The sequence below is a fragment of the Platalea leucorodia genome (assembly GCF_965183815.1).
Source record: "Platalea leucorodia genome assembly, chromosome: 6".
Taxonomy (NCBI): Eukaryota; Metazoa; Chordata; class Aves; order Pelecaniformes; family Threskiornithidae; genus Platalea; species Platalea leucorodia.
The window spans coordinates 50,417,960-50,440,156 of NC_138828.1; the positions used below are offsets into that span (position 1 = coordinate 50,417,960).

Consider the following 22,197-nt stretch of genomic DNA (forward strand, 5'->3'; position numbering starts at 1 on the left):
AGGCAGAAATTCAAGAGGGATGGTGTGTAAATGGACACCAGAGACCGGGCCTCCCGCAGCTCCAGGACTATCTGTAGGATTTGAGCTCTTCAGCAGGCTGGAGCTGGTGTTTACAGCAGACATCACGGTGGTAAGGATTTGCTCTTTCCTTGAAATCATCAGCTTTTACCTCTTGCGAGCTGCCCCACTGATAGTGTTATGTCTCTGCCCTTTTCTTCTTTTCCACCGAAGGCAGCAGCAAGCAGCCTTGCGACTGTGGGTGAATTAGATATTGAAATGTTTTCAATGGGCTCCAGCCACCCAAAAGAGCAGCTTGAAGGGCTGGAGCTGTTAACAGTTTGTGCCTCGCTTTTAATCATGTTCACAATTACAAAGCTGCAAACCGTCCTGAGCAGCCTTATGCACCTTGCTTCATAGAAACCAGGCAGGAAGCTTCAAGCATGTCTTGACCCATCCCCAAATGATACCTGACCAAAAAGCTTTCTATGGTAATTCTGGGTTTCCACCAGAAGTCAGAGCTGGTGTCTGTATTCAGTTTTCCATTCCCTTTTTTATTCACTGAATTAAAAGTATCGCAGGAGCTCCAGAAAGCTTCCTATGGCACATATGACCTCCTCATGTCACATGCAGATAACTTTCTTACAATCTAAGCTAAATCATTTCAGGATCAAATGTCTCACATGTTCTGAGACAGCTTCTCTCTAAGCCCCATCCTGTAAAGGACACTGTGATTTGTGAGCATCTGTGCAGCAGGACCCAGTGTGCAACTGGGAGCAACGTCTCCAGCAGCGCTCTCATCATTTTGGAGCCTTTATTTCAAGGACAATCAACACTCAGCATCTGAATACAAAACTTCTCAGATTCAAATCGCTATGGCAGTTTGCAAGTAGTAAAGTAGAAGTGTATCCTAGGATTGGATAAATTATGGAACCAACAAGGTTTTTAAAGAGGAAGCTTAGTTATAGCTAAGGTAAGGCATTGGCTCCGCACGTGGCGGTGCAATCTTCCCCGACTTTACAACCTATGTGGAATTGTCCCTTGTTAAAGTTTGGATGAGAGATAGTGAAATTGGAAAGCTGGGTGTGGAGTATGCGTTTTTCCTAGGAGCTGTCTGAGATACATTCCCATCATTCCCATCAGTTGGGCTAGATGATCATTGTAAGTGCCTTCCAACTGAACTATTCTGGTCTGGTCTGGTCTGTTCTCATATTTGCACAAAATGAATGCCCGCTCCAAAATCATTGTGCCTGAGATGTTCTAAAATGCAGAAGGAGCCAAAGCATTGGTCTGGTAAAAAAGTGACTGGAGCTGAATTTCAGCATTTCCAAATTCCCAGGAGCTCTCTCTAAATCCAAGCATTTCAAATGATCTGCTCTTGCAGATCAGTGAACAGATACTCACAGACTGATCTTGAAGTTGTTGGAAACAGCAAATTAAAAATAGTAAGTCAGGATTTCTGCTCTGTGTTGTAACCTGCACATGAAAACAGGAGCACATCTTTCCCTCCGATCTTAATGTAAGGGCCTCTTTCTGTTACGGTCATGTTTCTATGACAGTACTATAAAGCAGTCTCGGCCCCCATCTTCCTACCTGGGAGCCAATCCTGAAAATCTCCCTAGAGCAAGGCTGATAGTAAACCCAAATACTGATCCTTGAGAGAGGAAACCCCAGACCACAGAAGTCTAGTGACGTACCGCAAAGACTCGAGAGCGTCGCTGATGGCATCTGCAAAGTTTTTGTCTGTTGGGACGCTGAAGTACTCACGGCAATAAGTTGGTCTGACTCCAAGGATTTCGACCTCACAACCTACAAGTGAAAAACGTGGTAAGCTCTGCTTCACCTTGATCACAGACCCCACACCGTGGGGTCCAAGTTCAGGTTTGTAAATTCCCTGTGACATTACTTACCTTACACCTTCCCTGCAGGAAACCTTGTGGTTAGGAAGGGAAAAGGGGAGAGAGGCTGGTTTGATGAGTGCTTGTAGCAAACCATACATTGGATCCTTTTATTCCCTGTCTAAAAGGAAGGTCTCTGTGTGACCTTCCCGCAATAAAACTCTTGATTCTCTCGTGGCAGACAGTTTCCACCTAAATCTCTAGCTTGTTTTCATTTTAACTACTGCGGCCACATAGCCTCATTTCCAGGCTTCCAACATAATAGATTTAGATATTGTTCCCTGAAAGTTCAGCAAATACTTTCCAGTTAGACACCCTGTATCTTACGTCGTAATATCCTCTATAAACCGTATTTTATTATGTGATACTGGCACTCCACTATTAAATCTGTTTCCCAGGAGGTCTTATTAAAACAGTGTAAACCAATTAACTCTCTTGGTAACTTGCAGCCTTCCTTGCAAAATACAGTCTGTTTTGTGGCCCAGAAATTTATGGCAACAAATCCTACAGGAGAACATGGCCCTGAACACACAAAAACATGTTTTTGTGGGTTTTTCTGCCCTTTTGCTCTCTGGTTGCTATGCTGCTGAATAACATTAATATTTAAAAGAAGTGTGCTTTCAGAAACACTGGATTCATGCAAATTATCTTTCGAGAGCCCCAGAGTCCTCCCATCACAGTTAGTTAGGCATTTTCTGGTGTGTTTCTGGGGCACGAGGAAAAAAAAAAAAAAAGAGAGATCTTTTGCAAAATGGCCTCTGTATACAGCAATACAGTCAGGTCAAAAATGCAACTCTAAGCCATAGCCTGAATCTGCCTACATTTGGGTCTCTTTGCTTCTCCTTCCGGATGAAAGGAATAGGCATTAAGGACTGTCATATGTTGACTTGTTGCTTTGGAGGAGAAGAAGGTTGCACAGGAGGTGTAAGTACAGAGAGGGCACTAGAGCAAGCAGAGCCACTTTCAGAGATGATTTACAGTGGTTTGCTTACTGGGACACTCAGTAAAGAGAATTTGTTGGTGTCTTGCACCTCAGCCCGCATCGCTGAGGTGCAGTACTGGGACACAAGGAAAAGCACACCGCTTGCAGGCTAAGCTGGCTAAGAGACTTCTGATTGTGACTTCTCAGGAGTACCATGAAAGGTTAGAAAAACTTAAATATTTAAGTTTAGGAAATTTTAAAAAATCTTCACTGATTTGCAGAAAGCCAGTCAGATGGAGGTTACCCTTTCCAAAAGTGAAAGAGCCCTAGCACACACGATAGATTCAGTGTCTTCACCCAGTGGTCCATGGTAGCAGCTCCCAGGTCTCCACGTTCTGTGTGTGTTTCAAGGGACCCCATCTATTATGATTAATTGTTTCTAAGAATTAATTATTTACAGTAATAAACAGAAAATGTAGTCAACTAATTTACTTTTCTGTAAAAAACATATTTACATCATTTTGAACCTCGATCTAATATTTGTTTTCATAAAAATTGTGGGAGTGTGTGATGGTGCTCAATTTTCATTCTTCCCCTGTTGCCCCAAACTTATATGACTTAATCCTCCCCTTTCTACATGGAGATACTTTAGTGTTTATCTCTCCACCATGAAAGTAATCTCCAACCTGGATGAACAGCCTGCAGATTACTTGACAAGAACTGACTCTCCATACCATCCCGCAGTAAAACTTCTATACATCTGTACATAGCACCTTCAAGAAATTACGTTGTGCAACAGAGACAGGTCCCAGATGCTACCTAACCAAATAATCAAAAAAAACATATTCCTTGAATGACCTGAAGTCATCTCCAGGAAGCAGGAGCCCTCGCCCCTTGCCCTGAGGGTGTGCAGCTTCAGTTTTTTGCATGAGGTCCTGGGTGCTACCAGCAGCAAAACATGGGCTTTCAGCTACCTCAGATGCTAGAGGTGATGCAGTAGTACTCTGTGAGCTTTGCTAGTATTTCAGGACTGAACTGGAACTTTGGAGCCAATTTCTCCTCTGATGTTTGAGTCTGGGAAAAGATTGGCTCCAAAGCCAGGCAAGAAGTTAAGGACACATTTAGAACCGTGTTGGAAGCACCTAGTATTTTAGTTCGGGTGGATGATTGCTCATAGCCAATGACTAATATGACGATTTTGCCTCTTTTTTCCTCTTCAGAGACTGACATCAGATTATAATTTTCTCAGCTAACGTTCCTCAGAATTACTCATGAGATAATTTTATCTGGAAGCATTAACCTCTTGGGGATCTGGGATATTTTAGTTGCTCAGCTATCTATCTTTGCTATTTCTAGACTGTCAAGTGATGAGCATGACATACAAGACCGCAGAGGCAGCAACAATTAGAAATCATTTCAGCCACTAAATATTGGTCTTCAAGTGTGCGGTTCATTGGCAGTAACACTGAAAATTCAGGCTGCTTAGATACCAAGAGCTTCCTTTTTATTTTTTTTTTTTTTTTAGCCTCTGTGATGAACAGAACTTAAAATTGGATTTTTGATGTTAAGGCTTGTTACAATTCCAAAATACTGGCCATGAAGACCCTTTAATATTTAAATTTCATCTTGGTAGAGGCCAGGACAGATGGTAAATTTTCTCATTTAAATATTATAGGAAAGGAAATTTTAAAAGATTTGGAGCCAGACAGAGGGAATGTTAAGTTTTTCTTGGTTAAACTACAAATAGATGAGCTGTATTTACTAAGATGTAATGTTAGATACCTTTCTGCACAATTTTGTATGATGCTAAACCTTTATTTAAAAACCTGAACTAGTGGAGCAGGAATAAGGACTTCCTTCACAGTGATATATCGGCTCCTCTTTATCTATCTGACATGGAGACCTGAACCTCTGCCAGCTTTAAATTGCATTTCTAAACATTGATTTAACAGTTGGACACTTCATGTCATAACAGAAGGGTTTGAAAACTTTCCAGACTAGCTCCACGGTCTGGTAAATGTTGTGTTTAAATGGCAAAAAGTTGGGTTTAGAGTCTTTTTTTTCCCTTTTCTTTCATTTCAGTGTTTAGAAAGGATGTCACTGCACTTCAGCGGAAGCAGTTACATAGGCTGCCGGAAAATGAAGGAGTTTGAGGGTCTGGGGTGAGATCACCCACCGGGCTGAGTGTGAGGAGCACTATAAAACTTTGACTTTGGTGGTACCACCGGGATGCTCTCACACTCCTCTGGGGCTTCTCCATCCGCTGGAGCAGCAGCGCTTCAGACAGGCAACCTGGGCGTGAGGCTGTACGTTTCACCCCCTCTGTGGTGTTAGCTGTTGTGTTTTACTTAGCAATCAGTCAGATACATGACTTTTTCCCCAGGAATGCCTTGAAGAGCAGAAACTGCCTAATAAACACCCTGAAGAAAGGAGAAAAATGTCCCTGCAAGCCAAGTGCTTGTATTTTGGCAGAAGCAGCAGCTGAGACCCCCAGCATGGTGGTATTTTGGCTCCTCTGCTTCTAGAGACAGGAGAGCCCAGATGAATTCTGCCCATGAGTTGTCTTTGCTGTATGTATGTTGGGCTCACAGATAAAGCTGTGATGGATGGGTGTTCGCATCTGACAGCCCTCCTGCTCTGTGTCCCTGTTTGCTGGGGTCTGGATTTTCTTCCTTTAAGCATTGGCTACGCGTGAGAGAGGAACATAGGGAAGAATACGAAGCAGCAGATTTTGGGTTCAGAATTTGCAAAGCTTGGAACTGGCCCTGAGGAGGCAATGGCAGTGGTGTAAGTTAACCCTGGGAATTAGCTCACTGACATTCGCAACATGTTTCTGCTACGTTTGATCAGTCTCGTTTGTCTTCGCTGCTGGCTAGAGAGAAAATAGCATCTTCCAGAACAAAGCGTGATGAATTTGGCTGAACATTGCTGTTTCCATTAACAGTTTCCCAAACTTTTCCTGTTCCGATCTTTATCAGATTTGCAAGCAGCGGTATATCCTCAGGCTGTAAAGTTAATCGCTAATAGCAGATCGTACTCAGTGCAAACATCTGTGGGACCTTCACCCACCTTGGTTATTAAACACTTATTTTTTCTTTCATTTTGTTTGGCATTGCTCCCCAGTCAAATGCCTGTTAAAGAATTAAAACTTTAAAATAATAAATCTAGAAGTAAGGATTACATCCTTACTATGGAACTAGAAAACAGTTCCAAAAAATCATATAGGGAAAATGTAATAAATACTGTTGTGTTTGGGGTGATTTCTGTTTACTCCAGTTACACCTGGAGTCCTACTGCAGCCCAGCTGCCCTGCATTTTAGTTCAATAATTCCGCGTTTCACCCCGCTTCCCGCCCTGTGCCTGACCCCATACGGCCAATGTGTCCCTTGAGACCATGAACACCCTTAAAATAAGCATGTGCTTAAGCGTTTGCTGACCTGAGGCACTGATGCCTTTGCCAAAGGTCATCTGTCACAGACAAATAATTAATGACAGGCAGGTGTGCACGTCACAGTCCACAGCTAAAATACCAGACCCACGCAAAAAATTTCCCCTCTGTGTCCTAAGAAAGTCAATGCATACACTTGGCAGCATAAGCACGGGGAAAAGGGAGGCTCTATTGTTCCTTGCGATTTTCCGCTGGAAATAGTAGACAGATAAGTGTGGGGGTATACATATGTATACAGGGATACATAGGTACACACCCCATGTGTCTTCTCCCTGGGAGATGCTGCTCAAAGGGCAACATGAAGGAGCTAGGTAAAGTCCAAAGGCATTTAATGGAAAGTGATACTGTTCTTTTGGATTTCAGTAGCTCTCTGTAGACTGTTACATCTATTCAGACATAATTATACCTATTCAGTGCAGTTACATTAGTAGTTAAAAATGGATAGTCTATAGAGTCTTTTCATAAATCTTTAGAATTATTTCTACATTCTTGTATAGTTTCTATATCCTACTGTTAGGTCACTTGGGTGATCTCCAATAAGAAGAAGCTTTTTTATCAGGGCTGATCCAAACCATTATATCTAGTCTGCAATTCCAGTCCCTTGGACTGCCTTTGAGTCCATAAGGCAATAGTGTCACCCTCCAATCTCTTCATTCTTCAGTCCTGTAGAAATACTCTGGATGGCTTTTCAATGTTTATCATCTTGGTTCGCTCTTTCTTCCCTTTCCTGAGAACTGTGGCCTTTTTTCTGGGATGCTATTAGCCACATTGCATGGAAAGGCCGTGACCAGGCACACGTGCTTTGGGATGCAGAAGACGAGCTGGCCGGGAGCCCACAGCGTGAGTCAGCTGCCACTGCCCTACCCATTGGCACTGGCTGCATTCAGTACAGCTCTTCTAACATGTGGTCCGCTAGCCTGCAGTTACACATAGGAGGATATTTGCATACTGCTTAGGTAGCAGAGTTAAAAGGTCAAAAAGTTGAGAAGCTGGGTGCCTTGCAAAGGATTTGGTCTGGCTGCACAGCTGGAACATTTATTTCCATGTGGGTCCCTAAATGGACAGCCTAAGTGTATGCTCCTATTTGTTAAAAAAGACTTGTTATATTACACACCCCTAGTGATTTCAGTGGTCCAATATCCAACAAATGAGGAATGGAAAGGCCAGGTCCCTCCAAATGAATGGCTCAGACTCAGACCAACTGGGACCTCAACTGAGTTAATGATGAAGGAGGAGGACAAGAGTGCTCACTCCAGCTCACCAAAGGATGCTTTGCTTTCAGCTGTGTTTTGCTGTCCCCACAGAGTAGATCATCTTCAGCTCTCAGCTCCTAATTTCCAGGTTAAAACCAAACAAGCACTGGGGCAGGATGGTTACTGTTTAACTTTGATCAGTGACATGGTCTACAGTGTTGCTCCATGAACCACTCATTGAGCAACCATGCAGCACAGCAGAAGCTACAGGTGGGGAAGAGGAATGAGCAGTTGGTGAAGGAGGGGACGCTCTGCAAGCCAGCTCCCCCATGAAGGTAACGTTTGGTGGAAAGCTACCTCCAGTGACACTTCAGTCTTTTCCTTTCTAAGCATATGCAAGTTGTCATGGCCTACGAAAAGGTAATTAATTTCTATCCGTGGTTAGTAAAGCACTCATAATTCTCGTCTATATTTCAGAACTGTATTAAAAAGCCATCCTGCAGCGTATGGAGTGCTTAGATGTAAAGATGCACCATCAAGATGGTAGCAATTTTTGACATACTAACCTGGCCAGTAGTACATGAAAACGTTCTTTTTCTCTTTCATCATTGTGACCCACAAAGGCTCCGATCCGTTCCACCAGAGAGGCAGCAGGCTTTCTTTATTCACTCCAATATCAAAAGATACGTTTGTCTTTTGGTCCCACATGTAGTTTCCAATCATCTGATGGACCTCACAGTGGCGACCTTCAGGGTGGAGAAAAAAAACAGCACAATCAGATTGGTGTTCTCCAGCAGAAGGATGCCACCAGCACCACCACTGCTACCACTGGATCATCCAGCAAATCAGCTGAAAAGCCCTGATTTGAACTCAGGGACCTCTTACCTTGCAACCGCTCATACGATCTTCTTGACTCTGTCACCTTTTATTGAGGTCCTCCAGGTAGCTTTCTATATCCCCCAGTTCAGCCATCCAAAAGTTAGTTGCTGAAGCTTGTCAGCCTCCTGTGTTCCCTTCACACTCAATGGAGAAGAAAAGGCACCTCTGGAAAGCAATTCATGCCATCCTAAGATAGGCATCTAAGGTATCTGGGTGGAGTTATCTTCTGGAGGTGCATATTGCTCTCTATTAATTGTAGAGAAAGATCACAACATTCGCTTAGCTTCAGACAGCCAACTTTTAGACAGCTGAGGCCAGAAGAAACAAATCCCACACCCTGTGGCCTGCTCAACATGCCGTACCCAATCCACACACACAAACCATGGCAGCGGCAGCCCGTGCGGGTGCCACGTGTTTGGCTGACGCCTGGTTTCTTCTACACACGAAACATCTGCTAAGTCTGAAGCCATTTTAAGGTACCTGCCAGCGCACAGACCCAGAAGGCTGCGGGAAGCAGTCTGTGAATGGGAAGGGGTAAGAACACAATCTGGAAACATAGAATAAAATTTGGGAGACTCACATTTCCCCTCTCCTTTATCCGTAGTGCACATGGTTTTTCCGCAAACAAGCAAAAACCAGGCTAAAACCTTTATATATTACTTTTATTTTCTGTTATTATTAGTGCTTTTTTTTTTTTTAATGAACATGCTTTGTTCTTGGTTGTGGGGACAGCAATCATTTCATCTGACATTTTCAGCCCTCTTACTGCATCTTGGGGGCCCTTGGGCAACTTTATATCAGAAGAAACTAGTATATAATAGCTGAGAGATGTCTTCCACTTCTTGTCATTGTCAGAAGAGAAGATACTGTATTTTAAGAGTTAATCTGTAGGTGAATTAACAAAATGGGAAAAGAAATGTTGAAGATTAAGTTGTACTGGGAGTTCACGATTTCCATATCTTAAAAAGCAACAACTGATGCATGTGTGAGACACTGTCATCATTAGCTGGTGAGTCATGATATTGCAAGGATCCAGAAAACAGGCTTTGATTATTGTGAGACTGAGCGTGGTGATCAGAACTGAAATAACCTCAGTATGCTTGTTTTGAAAAGGCACCATTTTGAGCAGAGGACTCTGTACACTTTGGGTACATGTGACCTTGAAAAGGATTTTGAACTCTCCTTCCCTACTACAAAGTATTTCAATTATGCAAAACATTTCCTCCTTCCCAGCACAGAGAAGTCCCAATTTGTGGCAGTCACTATTCACCATATTAAACCAAACAGGTTTACTATAGGAAAACTGGTGGATTGGATGAGCAGTAATCTGTCCTCCTTAGGCTTCCAAGTTTGTTCTTCTCTGTAAGTCTAAAAAGAGCTAGAAGGAAGCCTCCATAGTGCATCAAAAACGCAGCCTTCCTACTTAGAGGACAATCCCATCTCTTCAGCTTCTTGAAGTCCATGTACTCCTGAGCATGTATCAACCTGCTAAACTTCAGGCAAGCAGCTGGTGCCAGCCTGGGAAACCTGCAGGTTGGTCCTGAAGCTGTTAGGTCACATATTTGTGTGATTTATAGTGTAGTCTTCATATAGCAACAATGAGCTCCAGCTGCTGATGATGCGAGCTCCCTACAGGAGTTAAGGTCTGCTGTCAGTTTGCCCACCTCTTTAAGGAACAGAACAGAGACTGTTCTTTGTAGTGTTGTTGGGAAGTTTAATTAACTGTGTGCACTAACACAGAGGACAGTATTCTTCTGATCACCACATCAGACCAAGTTCATTCTTCCACGGACTCCAGCTCTCTTTTTTTATATTGAAAAAGAGGCCTAGAAGACTATAAGGCATCAATTTTCATTGCAGACATCCCTGGTTCACAGGGCCAGAAGGGAACATCAGATGAGCAGACAGACCAAAAGACATGACCATTTAATGCTGCCTGGAGCCACTCACATCTGCTTGCCTGAAGCCTGTGTCCCAGAAAGACTCCTGACCTCCTTGGAAAACATCAATACCCAACTAATCAATCTCTTTCTTGGGTTGCTCATCCCAATATTTATCATCACTAAACACTGTTCAAAAAGTATGCCTGGTCTCTAATTTTATTTTTGACCTTTGTTAATCTTCAACCATGGCTATTCTGTGCGTAGCTCACTAGATTAAAAAGCCCTGTGATAGCTGGCATTTCTCCTCCTCAGAAACACTTATACACAGAATTAAGGTCACCTCTCAAATGTCTTTCGAGTCACCTATACAACCCTAGTTCCTTACATCCCCTGTTGTAAGTTATTTTCTCCATCCTGAGAAAATGACCTTTGATGATCTCCTTTTCAACGATGTTATCAAAATAGCAACATGGTGTTAGACAGTCACCATAACATGCTGAATTTATTATTGCTTCCATTACTGCAGCTTTCCTCTGTAATCAAACATTATCTTAAGAGTTACAAAAGTAGAAATGGGGCAAAAAGCAATTTCAGCACACAGATGCCATTAGTTAAACTCACTGCAATTGTAGTAGAGAGCACCCCTTCCTCAAGCAACAGAGGAAAACAAAGAGGGTATAGTTCCCAGGAATATGGTAACTGCTGTATCCTTCTGGAAGAGAGCCAGCAAAAGCATTTGCAAGTCTGTGTGCTACAGCTTACTTGGACACTACAATTCTTACAGCATTGGCTTTGTCTAAAGCACATTCCCATGTCTCCAGGCACTTTTGTCAGCATTCAAATGAATCTATGCAAAACAAAGATGAAATCAAAAAAATCCAACAAAACACGCATCCACTTGGCCACCCACAACAACAGCACAGTAACACCGAGCACTGTGCCCCCTACATTGACCGTATGTGAGATCTGGAAACCAGACCGAGTGCTGCTGTAGCATTTGTTACAGGAATGACCTCTTCTTTCTTTGGTGGTCTTTCACTGACTGCAGGGACAATGCGTAGGATCACCAGTAGGCACGATATATCATGCGGGGACCACCCGTGTCTAAATCTGCAAGAGAAAATGCTCTCCTGAAACACTCAATGATCTTTTTTTTATAAGAGAGGCAGCATGTGGCAGATGCACAATGCTATACCTGGTGCATCGGGCAACAAAACAGAGGTAAACCATCTCTGCACTGAGCAAATAAGATTTATCAGAGAACCTATGGTGTGTATATTAGCCAAGGCAGCAAAGGTACCATAATCTGTACCCATGTGATATCCGCCTGATGACAAACATAAGTACCTGCATTTAGCTAATGTACTGTACTATGTAGTATTATATGCATGCTTTGCTGCTACAGTGAGACCTTTCCTCCCATGTCCCACCATGATGTCCCCACTCCTCGGGAAGTGACAAGAGCCAGGAGGGCAGATGCAAGCACCGGCTGCCATGGGGCTATATAGGCTGGGGAAGGGTTAAGTTTCTCCAGGCAAACAGCTGTGCGTGCATAAGGTAAGTAGGTTTTAACAGCCAAAGTGAGACATGCAGTTCCCTTTCTCCCCTTCCTTCCCTCCCCACAATGTCTTTCATCCCTTATTCCCTTGCTTGAAGAGTCACCTAAATGCTGACCCAGACCTGCTCCTTTATCAGCTCCTCACCCCACTTCCAGCCCCCCTGGAGACCTGCTGGATGACTTGCCCTGGGAAATGCTCTGCTCATGCTGCCTGCCGTGAGGAGGAAGAGAGCAGGACTTTAAAGTCGCAAGCACCATATTCCCACTCCAGAGCAGATATTGTGGTGTTGCTGTCCCCAAGGACTGATCAGAAACAGACAGATCCAAAGCAGAAACACCTTAGCCTACGTCAGGCGAGACTTCGCAATCCAAGTAGGATCCCATCAAAAGGCACAGAAAAATCCCTGCTACACACAGCATTATCTTTTTTACCTGAAGGTGATTCATCTAATAAGAGCGTGAAACTCTTAATTCAATGCTTTCATAATAGGCCCAGGGCTGGGGTGCACAAAAATTGCTTCCAAAGCACCCAGCTTAGGCTTTGGATGCTTGGCTGTGCGGGAAGGCAGGTCTTGTGGCCCTGGAGTGCAGGTGCTCCGAGCTGTTGGTTGGTCTTCTGAACTGAGTTGCAGCGGTGGGCTGAGGGACCACGCTGGGACCCCTGACCACCCGCAGCTGGGTACGGCTCGAGGGCACCGCAGCTCCAAGCACTACAGAGGGCCTGAACAAAACGATGGGCAAAGCTGCTGCCTGCACCGTTAGAGAGAGTACGAGCCTCCGGCAGTTTTCTGTTCATCAGCTGTGACTTCAGCTCTAGGCAAAGAAATACCTTGATACGTGAATGTTCACTTACTGCTGCTAATAGATGGTAGCAGGTATACCAGTTGTGAGCTGTGAGGTTGTAGCTAGTAAGAAGGAAAAAACTCTGTGCTTCGATTTCTAGCATATGAACTTGTGTTAGAGAAAACTTTCGGATCTCCACTTTGAAAGTGTTTCCATTTTTTAACTGGTAGAAAGCAAACACAGATTTTTACAACATTTTGTGTATGTGTGAAAGAGAAAAATCTTGGCACTTGGCATTGCAGCCTTCCTGTAGGCGGTGAGTAAACAAAGCAAGATGAAGAATGTGAAAATGAAAAGCCCTCCCGGTTCCCACTCTCTTCTCCAGCCTGTCCTTGCTAGGATAGTACCTCTTCCCTGCCAGGTAATAGTATTACCACAGACTTCTTCGTGCTCTTTTGCTTCCCAACCCACAATTTCAGAAATAGAAGGCTACTGAATCCAAGAAAAAGAAGAAGCTATTGATTTAAAAATTGTATGTCACGAACAGAATCTTTTAAATCTTTGCTGCTGCTGGCATCTGTGGTGGTTAAAAGAGGAGCAAAAAGAAAAAAACCTATTCCCTTGTCACTCATCATGCTCTTTGTGTCCTTCTGGCTTTATTTTCAGCTTGGACAGTGAAGTTCAGATAGTTCCAGTTCATGTGTACTGATGATAAACTTCTCTGTTGTACTCCTATCCCTCCATTTTTTATGCCTCAGACAATATGCAGGTATTGTTTATGTAGTTAAAAACTTGCTTCACTGCTAAACAGAAATTGTCAGCATCCCTTCCTGGACCATACTGCAGTCTGGATGCCGTTAACCGGGCAGCAGAAAAGAGGCATCCGCTAGAGCCATCACCGATGGGGCTTCCTCCCGGTACCGAGTGGACAAAGAGTGGAGATGCTATGCTGTAAACCAGGAGACCTCTCGCAGCAAACGATAAATGTACTAGTATGTGTGCACCTCAGCCAGACCCCAGAGGACTCCAGGGGTGGGAGCCCAAAGGACATTTGCTCCCAGAAAGTGTGGAATAAATGGGGCGTGGCGTGCATCGAGATTTGCTGTGCTCAGGGGAAAACAGAAGCAGACTGGCTATTTATCAGACCATAACATCACCCACCAAAGCCCCTCAGCAGTGAAGTATGCCAACACTGAGGATGAGGGGTGGAGGAAGGATGGCAGAAGCAGAGGACGTGGGTGAAACCTTCAGTCTGGCAGAGCAGACCTTGACCGACTGGGACCTCTGCCGTGCTGCCCCTCTCCCTCCTGCCATGCAGAGGACAAGGCAATGGCACACGCAGGGCTGAGCCGCAGTGGCTGGGAAAACACCACACACCACCCCTGTTTATTAGAGAAGCCCCAAACATGCTGTCGCTGTGTTACGGCAAGTGTGGGACAGCCCTGCAAAGACCACAGGCCTCACCTTGGGGTTCAGGAGACCTGAAACATCCTCTGTTCAACCTCCTCCTCCATCCCGCAAGCTTCATGGGACCTCACAGCGCCTCTGCCAAGTATTTAAGATCAGGTCCTATCCAAAGAGCGACATGGAGGCCCCTCACCGCCTCCTCTCCAAGCAGCTCCCCACCCACCCACCTCCGCTTCCCGTGGAGGCCAAGAGAAATACGGCTCTTGGACGTGAGGCCGCACAGCTGACCGGGCGGCTGGCGCGTCCTCACGGGGGACCTGCCAGAAAAGACCTCATTTGCTGTTAGGATCTTGGAAAATAAATCCTCTCCGAGTTTCCAGCTCAGATGTGATACTGTCTACCTGTGTTTATGCTGGCTGGGGCTGGAAAAAGAGGGGCCCCCACATGCCCTGAGCTGGGGTGGCTCCAGGGGATCTGGGGTGCAGGGGGTGCCCCGGCAGCCCCCCAACGCCTGCAGACTGGCAGGTGAAGGAGACCCAAACTCCTCAGCATGAGCAGCTTTTCTCGAGAGATATGGCACGAAGGGCTCCAAAGCAGTAACTCGTGCTTGCAGCAGTTATGGGGAGACCTCAGACTTTCCATTTAGCTTGGCGTGAGAGCTCCCTGCAGAGCCAGGCTGAGACAGGGAAAGGGAAATATTAGAAGCTCCCCACAGGATGAAAACCTGAGGTGGCTTGTGGTCTTTGCAAAACAAACAGCACATGGTGTGATTAAGTGAGTCTTTTGGGTTATGTGTATTTGGACTCCTTCCCTCCCTTGCCAAGCCCCGCAAAGCTCTCTCAAACACGTGTCAGCAGCAACAGCTCTTTTTACCTAATTCACTGTTTTATGCTACGCCTTTCAGGTCAACAACTGCAATATCATAACTGGAGCATGGAGAGCTAGGACACCAGGTAGGATTCAGTCTAGCAGCTCAGAAAACAACCCAGCCACCCAAGAACCAGTCTTTACACCACTGTGGAAGCCAAAACTGAGAAACATGGCATGAATGAAGTTGTTAGAGAATATTGCTTTTCAGAGAGTTGGATTTTAAGCCAGTGTATGTTCTTGGGCTACCTTGCACACCACCAGATTTTTGTAACAACTTCTCCAGTTGCACATGAGCAAGATCCCTTTGCTCCAGTACTGACTTGGCTGTTGTTTGGTCGTTCTTCAAGCAAACAGCAGGTCATGACGCCATGCCCTGGCTTGCAGGGAGACTGGAGCTTCTCCCCGAGCTCTGAATCACTGGGTGACTTTACATGAGGAAGCCAAACCATTAGCATTCATCTTGTTGCTATGCTCTGGTTTTCTTTCTCATAATTGATGTAGATATGGAGGAAGGGAAAAGACCTCTAGGCAGGCCCCAGGCTTTGGGCTGAGGCTTTCTGTGTCATTCGGGGAAGCTCCAGCAAATATCTTCTCATAGGTTAACAGCAGCAGCGGATTTAAGTAGGAGGGGGACGCATGGAGAGCTCTGCCATCGCCCTGCAGCACTGCATGACCACAGGCAAGTCACCTCCCTCCCCCCACTTCCCTTCCAAAATTTATCCATTTTGTTTACTTAGGTTGGGCCCTATTCCTCCCACTGTGTCTGTGCTTCACCTAGCACCTAGTCTCAGCAAAATGGGGTATGCCTCACATTAGCATATATTAGTTAGCTGTTTTTAGATACATGGCTCTTGGTCATCAGTTATGGTTGCATCTGTTTGGTTACAGCTTTCAAAATCTCAGTAAACTTGCTATTTCTCATGAATATTAAATTCAGTTAGGCTGTCCTCTTGAAATCATCAGTAAAGTAACATATAATCACTAGAAGATCCTGCAGGTAATCAGGCAGCTGCACTGCATGCTATTGCTTGCTAGTTGCCCATTGCAGAGGGAAGGGGGCAACCTTCTGGCAGGGCTGACGGGTGCAGTTTGGCATCTGCACCAGGATACGGTGGGGCAGATGCTGCTGACCTCCATAACCTCCACCTGCAGGTCTGGGCAGGAGGAGGAGGTGAGTTCACGTTTGAGGGGACTGACCTGTCCCAATAGTGATAGTGTCTGAGGAGCAGAGTCCACTGTCCTCCTCCAAGGCCACCAAAATGAGGGAGAACTTCCCTCTGTAACAACTGAACCTCTCTGGAGTCATGAAGGTTGCATGGATGTGGAGTGAAGGGCAGTAAGCAGAAAGGAGGGGCCTTGCTGACATTAATGGATAGAGACAAGAGAGAAATACATCCCAACAGCAGCGTTTTCATGCACACGCTGTCCTAGACCTGGCAGCCATGTACACTCCTGAATGGATGTGGGGCCACAAGGCCTTGTGAATGAGTAGAGAAAGCAGGGATGGGAGTGTTTATCCAAAAAAGTGGTGGGATATAATGAACAAGCCAGGGGTGGGAATGTGCAGGTGGGGGCAGAAATTTCTTAAGCTGATTGAGCTGAAAAAAGACAATATACTATGAAACCTCATTCATAAATGCTAAAATATGGCAATTTGGAAGTTAAAACGTGAGTTTCTTAACAGCTCATGAAGCAGCAGTGTAGGGTAAGACATGAAGAATACCTTGTCCTTGTGGTCCCTGATTTCCCAGAAGAAACTGTGTCAACCTTTAAGTCCCACACATTCCAGTTGCAAACGGAAGCAAAACCAGTTACAGTCATATCCCTCCCCCCCCACCCCGCAGAGGAGATTCATGACTGGTGAGATGCGATGTAAGCTTTCCCACGCCCGTACAGCAACGATGGGGAGACGGTAACTTGCCAGTCCCTAAGCAGGTCGCTACAGCACGATGCTGTCACCTTGCCATGCTGCATTTTTTGCAAAAGCTGTCCCAGCTTTGCGAATCAAACATGCACAGACTGAGCACAGCTAACGCTATGTTTGCTGCGTGCCCCACGCTCCTAACCCCACCATCACCTAAAATGTGACATCTCCTTTCTGTGGAGACTGCACCGTGGCATTGGGGGTAAGAAGAGTGCAGCCATGGGATTTATCCTGCTGTCATGCCAGGACACAGCCACGGCGTCCACTAACACCCCAAGGGTTAAAGTGCAGTCTTGGATCTTCCTTTGGGCATGTTCATCACCTGAACTTGATCCCTGGTTGTCTCCTGACCTATTTAACACTGCTGTGACTCATGTGTTATGAAGGTGAATTGTTATTTGCCAATAAGTTGTATTTGCATTGAGATCCTCATCATGAAGGCCAGGAGACTTGCAAGAAGAGTTGAGTTTGGTCTCATAGATTGTCTCATTGCTTCAAGCTGTGGTGTAGAAACTCTGGTGCCCTAAAAATGTGAAAAGTCTAGCAGTGGCATTTCATCATCTAAAACAAAACTCCTTCTTTGTGAGTACAAAATAGGATGTTTTCAAAACTCCTTGAAATGCTGCTTATAGACTTCACTCTACGCATACGCACTTAATAGGAGTGATGATTAATGCGGTAAGGAGAGAAAGCACTCGCTTTCCTGTTTTCTTTAACAACTTAATCTGAAGGCTTTTTACACGTGAAGTGCTAAGCCGGTTTGCCTACGTACACCTAAAGTGCAAGGTCCACAGTGGAGTGACACCTCTATTTTCAGTCGTGACATTTGCTCCGCATCCATGCATTTGCACCAACTCATGAAAAAAACCTGTGACAGTTTGTACTCTTTTCTGTTCAGAGACGAGCAGGAGAAAGGCGTTTCTCTCCCAAGAGAGGGAGGAAGGGGTTAAGCTGTTTCAAAACAAGCTGGGCACAACTGATGTCAGATTTTTGTCTTACAATGGCATCTATTCGCTTTCCCAGCAAGCAGTATATGGACTGCTGGGCATTGTATTTTTCCGAGGACAGCAGAAGATACCATGTATCTTCAGAATGGACGGATTTTCTCACTCCCCATTAGCTGGAAGGTCTTGTTTGTTAAATAACTCTGGAGAAAAATCCAATCAGAAACTCCAGAAAAACTTTTCTGTTTCTTTGGTTTGGTTTTTTTTGTTTTTTTTTTTTTTTACTTAAATGTTGTTTCCAGGGTGTCTTTCTCTGATGCGAAGGGCTCAGCTGTACTCTGTGCACCTTCCTAGTGACACTGTAATCATGTGTTGCTCCGTTTAGATTAAAAGGAAATCAGCATCATGAAAATTATGACTATCCTCCCAATTTTCTGAAAGCCTCTCCTGGGCAGTCAGAAAAAGGGAAAGCATAGGGGAGCAAAAGCAAAAATCCTTAATGTCTTTCTATTTGTCTAATTCAGGTTATCTTACAGATATAAGGACTTAGGGCAATGTTAAGACAGGGACCTGTGAAAGCAGAAAGTCTGTTAAGTTTAAAAAGAAATTTAATGCTGAACTTACCAAAACAGACCTGCGGGTGGAAAATAAGTTCTTCTCTTAGCCACCCCCAGTTTACACATCTTTTTATTAACTGCAAAGTCTGTGAGCAGGCTGTGTATTCATTTTCCATGCATTTCTCACTCATTTTTATGTTCTATATACAGCAGCCCCCACCAGTGCTCCCACCGGGGATCCCCGGGCAGCCGTGCTGCAGCGGTGGCAGCAGGTAGGGACCCAGCAGCACCGCGGGAGAGCAAAGGGGAGCTTCAAAACTCAGCTCCAAGTGGCGTTTCCAAGTTCAGAGCAGGTTTCAGACAAGCAATACTGAGCTGTAATGCCTCGGTCCTTTTAAACTCGCAGCTAAAAGCACCGCTTGTGTTATTTTTACATCATCTTTGAAGGAAAAAGTCATGGGGAGCTGCCCTCCACTTCGGCACGGGGAGCTGGCAGCTCCGAGAAGCATCACATCACAGAAACGCAAGTACTCACCTGTCATCAGCGTGTAGTAATTTGGGTAGGAGAGACTGGGGAAGTCTGGGGTCATGTAATCCACCTTCACCCCCATGTTCACAATGTCCCGAAAGCCCGGCAGACCCTCCAGCTCACTGTCATCGATGTAGTCGAAGCGAAAGCCATCGAGCAGGAACACCAGGAGCTTGCGGTGGGTCGAGGGGGTGGCAGGGAGCGGCAGGAGGGAGACGAGAGCGGCGGCGAGGAGGGTGGCGAGGAGGCTGCGGCTGCCCCTGGCCATGGCGGGCAACGCTGCCAGGGCCGGGCCGGAGCGAGGGATCTGCAGCAGCGTCGGGGCTGGCCCTGGCACTGCTGTCCTGGCACTGCTGTCCTGGCACTGCTCTCCTACCGCCCGCTGCCACTGCCCGCGTTAAAGCTACAGCACTGCCCCATGCACGCCGCGGGTGTGGGAGGTCACAGGTTAATTGCAAGCAGATGATTAACTTCCATCCAGCCAGCGAGCGGAGGGGAGGGCTCAGTACTTCCCAGCTACAGAAAAAATGCTTTGCAGCGGTGGGGAAAACACGGCGCAAAAGTAACTGGAGCCTGTCAGGAGGCTCCGCGGACCCACTCGAGGGAGGGTGAGCCAGGGGACGCTGCCTGATGGCCCCGGGCGAGGAGGGGGCGCAGCGCCCAGCCACGCTCCCACCGCTGCTCGCAGCGGGGTCTCACCAGCCCGCCCAGCTCCGTGTCAGGGCTGAGGCTCGCAGGGGTCTCACGGAGAGGGGGCTGCTTTCTTTAAAAGAGAGCGTTATGTCTCCAGCCACGCGAACATGCGCTTTCTTCTTATCTTTCTGGCAGTGGCTTGTGATAGAAACTCAGGCTAAGATTAAGCCAAGGCATCTCCACAGTTTGGGAGGTGGGGTACGCGAGTGCTCCGATGGCGCAGCTGTACCTAAGAGCTCCGGCTGAGCGAGCTCGCCTCCGCCTGGACCCAGGTCCCCACGAGGGACCCTGTCCTCTCCACTCACTCTGTGCTGCCATGGGGCTAATCCAGCTCCTGACGCACTAGTAGAAAAATCTGGTTTTCAGCATTAAGCAGAACAAATTATACATTTATTTTCTGGCTGTTGATATTATTAAGATATTAAGAGGTTAAGAGCTGGGTGGTGCCAAAGTTCATATTAAAAATGAAAAATTGTTCCCATTTTAGTCATGAGTCACCACCAGGTCCTTCTGCCAGACACAGGAGCCTAGCTATATCTCTAATGCAGTGACAGCACCTGTTGTACACTATAATTACAATTAACTCACTTTTTACCTGAATTGTGTTTGTTTTTCCCAACTAAAAGAAATTCATAGTGCTGCATACACTCTGAAACGCTGCAGGTGAGGAGGAGCTACCTACTGGACAGAGCTGGGATGGGGAAAGGGTAACTTTTGAATGTCTCAGTGCAAGGAGGAAAATGCAGCCCCAGGGAGGGGTGTTTCCAGCCCTGTGTCTCACTCATCGTGGGAATGGCCCCTCAAAGATGTTTACACCTGGGGAAGATTGCAATAGCTGGCCGCCACCCCAATGTGGGCGTCTGAACCTCTGTTTGGTCCTTACAAAGCTCCCAATTGCACATCCAATGTGTCTAGTCGCCTCTTACCAAACACTGGGCTGATGCAAGCTCAGCAAGATGGCCTTCAGCCTCCCTTGCCCCAAACACTTATTTACACCTGTGTAAAACCCCCTCATGTCCTGGCCTGTCTTTTGCACGGCTTTGTGCTGGCTGCCAGCACCCGCGAGCCAGAGCAGCTGTCTGCAGGTCACTGCTCCCAGGACATGGATGGAGAGGTGCTGTCCCTGCCCTTCTCCCATGGGGCTTCCAGCTTAAGAAGATGCCCTGCCAGGGGAAGGGGGGCTGAGGTTTTCTGTGGGAGGGAGTCGTTCAAGGCAGGTGGAAGAGGACGGAGGGGGAGCCTGCGGTCGAGCAGGGCTGCTCAAGCTCATCAGCTGGCAACGCTCGTGTTCCCCTTCCCAGTCAAATTCCTCATGCTTTCTGCCTGCCAGTGGACTAAATGCACTCCTCGTGGACATCTTCCTCTGTACAACTTGCCCAGCCACTCATTTTCTTCCTTTTCTTCTCTTGTGCCCCTTTCTCCATTCCCCATCTCGGAGCCCCGCACTTGGGACATACCCTCACATCAGAGTTACACCTGAGCCAAGGACTCAGGGCATTTCTAACCTCCAGCCTCGGGATCTTTACAGCAAGACAGTGACTGAACTAGTCCCTTCAGGGTTTTATCCCTTTTCACATAGCATTTACTTTTGGAGCCTTGGATTCCTAGCTATTATCATCTTGACGACTTCAATTCTGTCTGTGTTTTGACTTTTCTTATCTTGCCTGGCTTTAGTTCATGTATTTTCTCACAGTGCAGCAGCAGTTTTCTCAGCAAAACCAACCCAGGGTCACACAGCTGTGCTGTGCCTCGGGTCAGAGACAGCTGAGCCCTGGGGCCATCCATACAGCCCCGTGCCCAGGAGAAGGACAGATGGACTTGTAGCAAGCAGTCAGCTGTCCCCAGTCTGCTGGGACGATGACAGGTCCCAGACCCCAGGCCAAGCCCCTGGAGCAGACATTGCCCGGGAGAGCTGGGCAGTACCAGCATGCTCTAGCCTGAACTTGGAAGGAAAACACTCAAATCCCACAGCATGAGAGGAGAGCTGCAAGGCTGCGTGACCTGGGCAGCCGGGCTGCATTTTGCTGGCGTCCCAGCCTGTGCAAGGCTGCTGCTGCCCTGCCCGTCGGGGACGAGGCTGCAGCTGCGTGCCGGGCTGGCGGGCGACGTGATGGCCCAGGCAGCAGCGCAGGCAGCTGCCTGCCTGCAGGACGGCACGTGCCGCGTGTCATACCTATGGAGAGCCACCGCTCTTCTCGGCCATCTCCAGGCTCAGCAGGGTCTCAGCTGAGGATCTGCCTCTTCAGCCACCTCCCAAAGGGAATATGCACGTCCTCCTGCTGCTGCACCTCGCCAGGCCTCCAGGATGGGAGATGGCCCAGCAGAACCTGTGCTCAGAGAGAGCACTTCTGCCAGTGCTTACTGAGGATTTTCACCATAGCAGAAACTGTATGTAATGGGCTTGGAGCCACCTGTAGTGTCGTGTCTTGGCCAAGCCCCTGTGGTAATTTACTATGTCCATATTTAGGTTGAATGAACTCAGAAACACGTCCAGAAGTGGTGAAGGTGATATGATTGCACACCTCTTGGCAAAGCTGTGAGGGCATTCACGGTGATGTCTTGGCTTGTCCTCTAATGGGTGGCCTCTGGGCTTTCCAGCAGGGCTCAGCAGAAGGAGCAGCTACCGCTCATGAAGTGATGGGATAATCAAGGAGCGTTAATCAAGTGTCCAAGCTGGACTCCCACCTTGAAAGGATGACCAGGTTTTTGAGG

General features: G+C 46.6%; 1 protein-coding gene across 1 annotated transcript in view; it reads right to left on the bottom strand.

Moving 5' to 3' along the window:
• The window catches only part of ENPP6 (ectonucleotide pyrophosphatase/phosphodiesterase 6), a gene marked incomplete at both ends in the record, with an annotated part of 30,718 nt that extends 11,658 nt beyond the window's left edge, over window positions 1–19,060 (bottom strand). Inside the window, 3 exons of the mRNA XM_082315898.1 lie at window positions 1,695–1,806; window positions 8,025–8,204; window positions 18,799–19,060. Of these exons, the coding sequence (XP_082172024.1) occupies window positions 1,695–1,806; window positions 8,025–8,204; window positions 18,799–19,060 (554 nt within the window). The remainder of the gene's footprint in view (window positions 1–1,694; window positions 1,807–8,024; window positions 8,205–18,798) is intronic.
• Window positions 19,061–22,197: the final 3,137 nt, after the last annotated feature.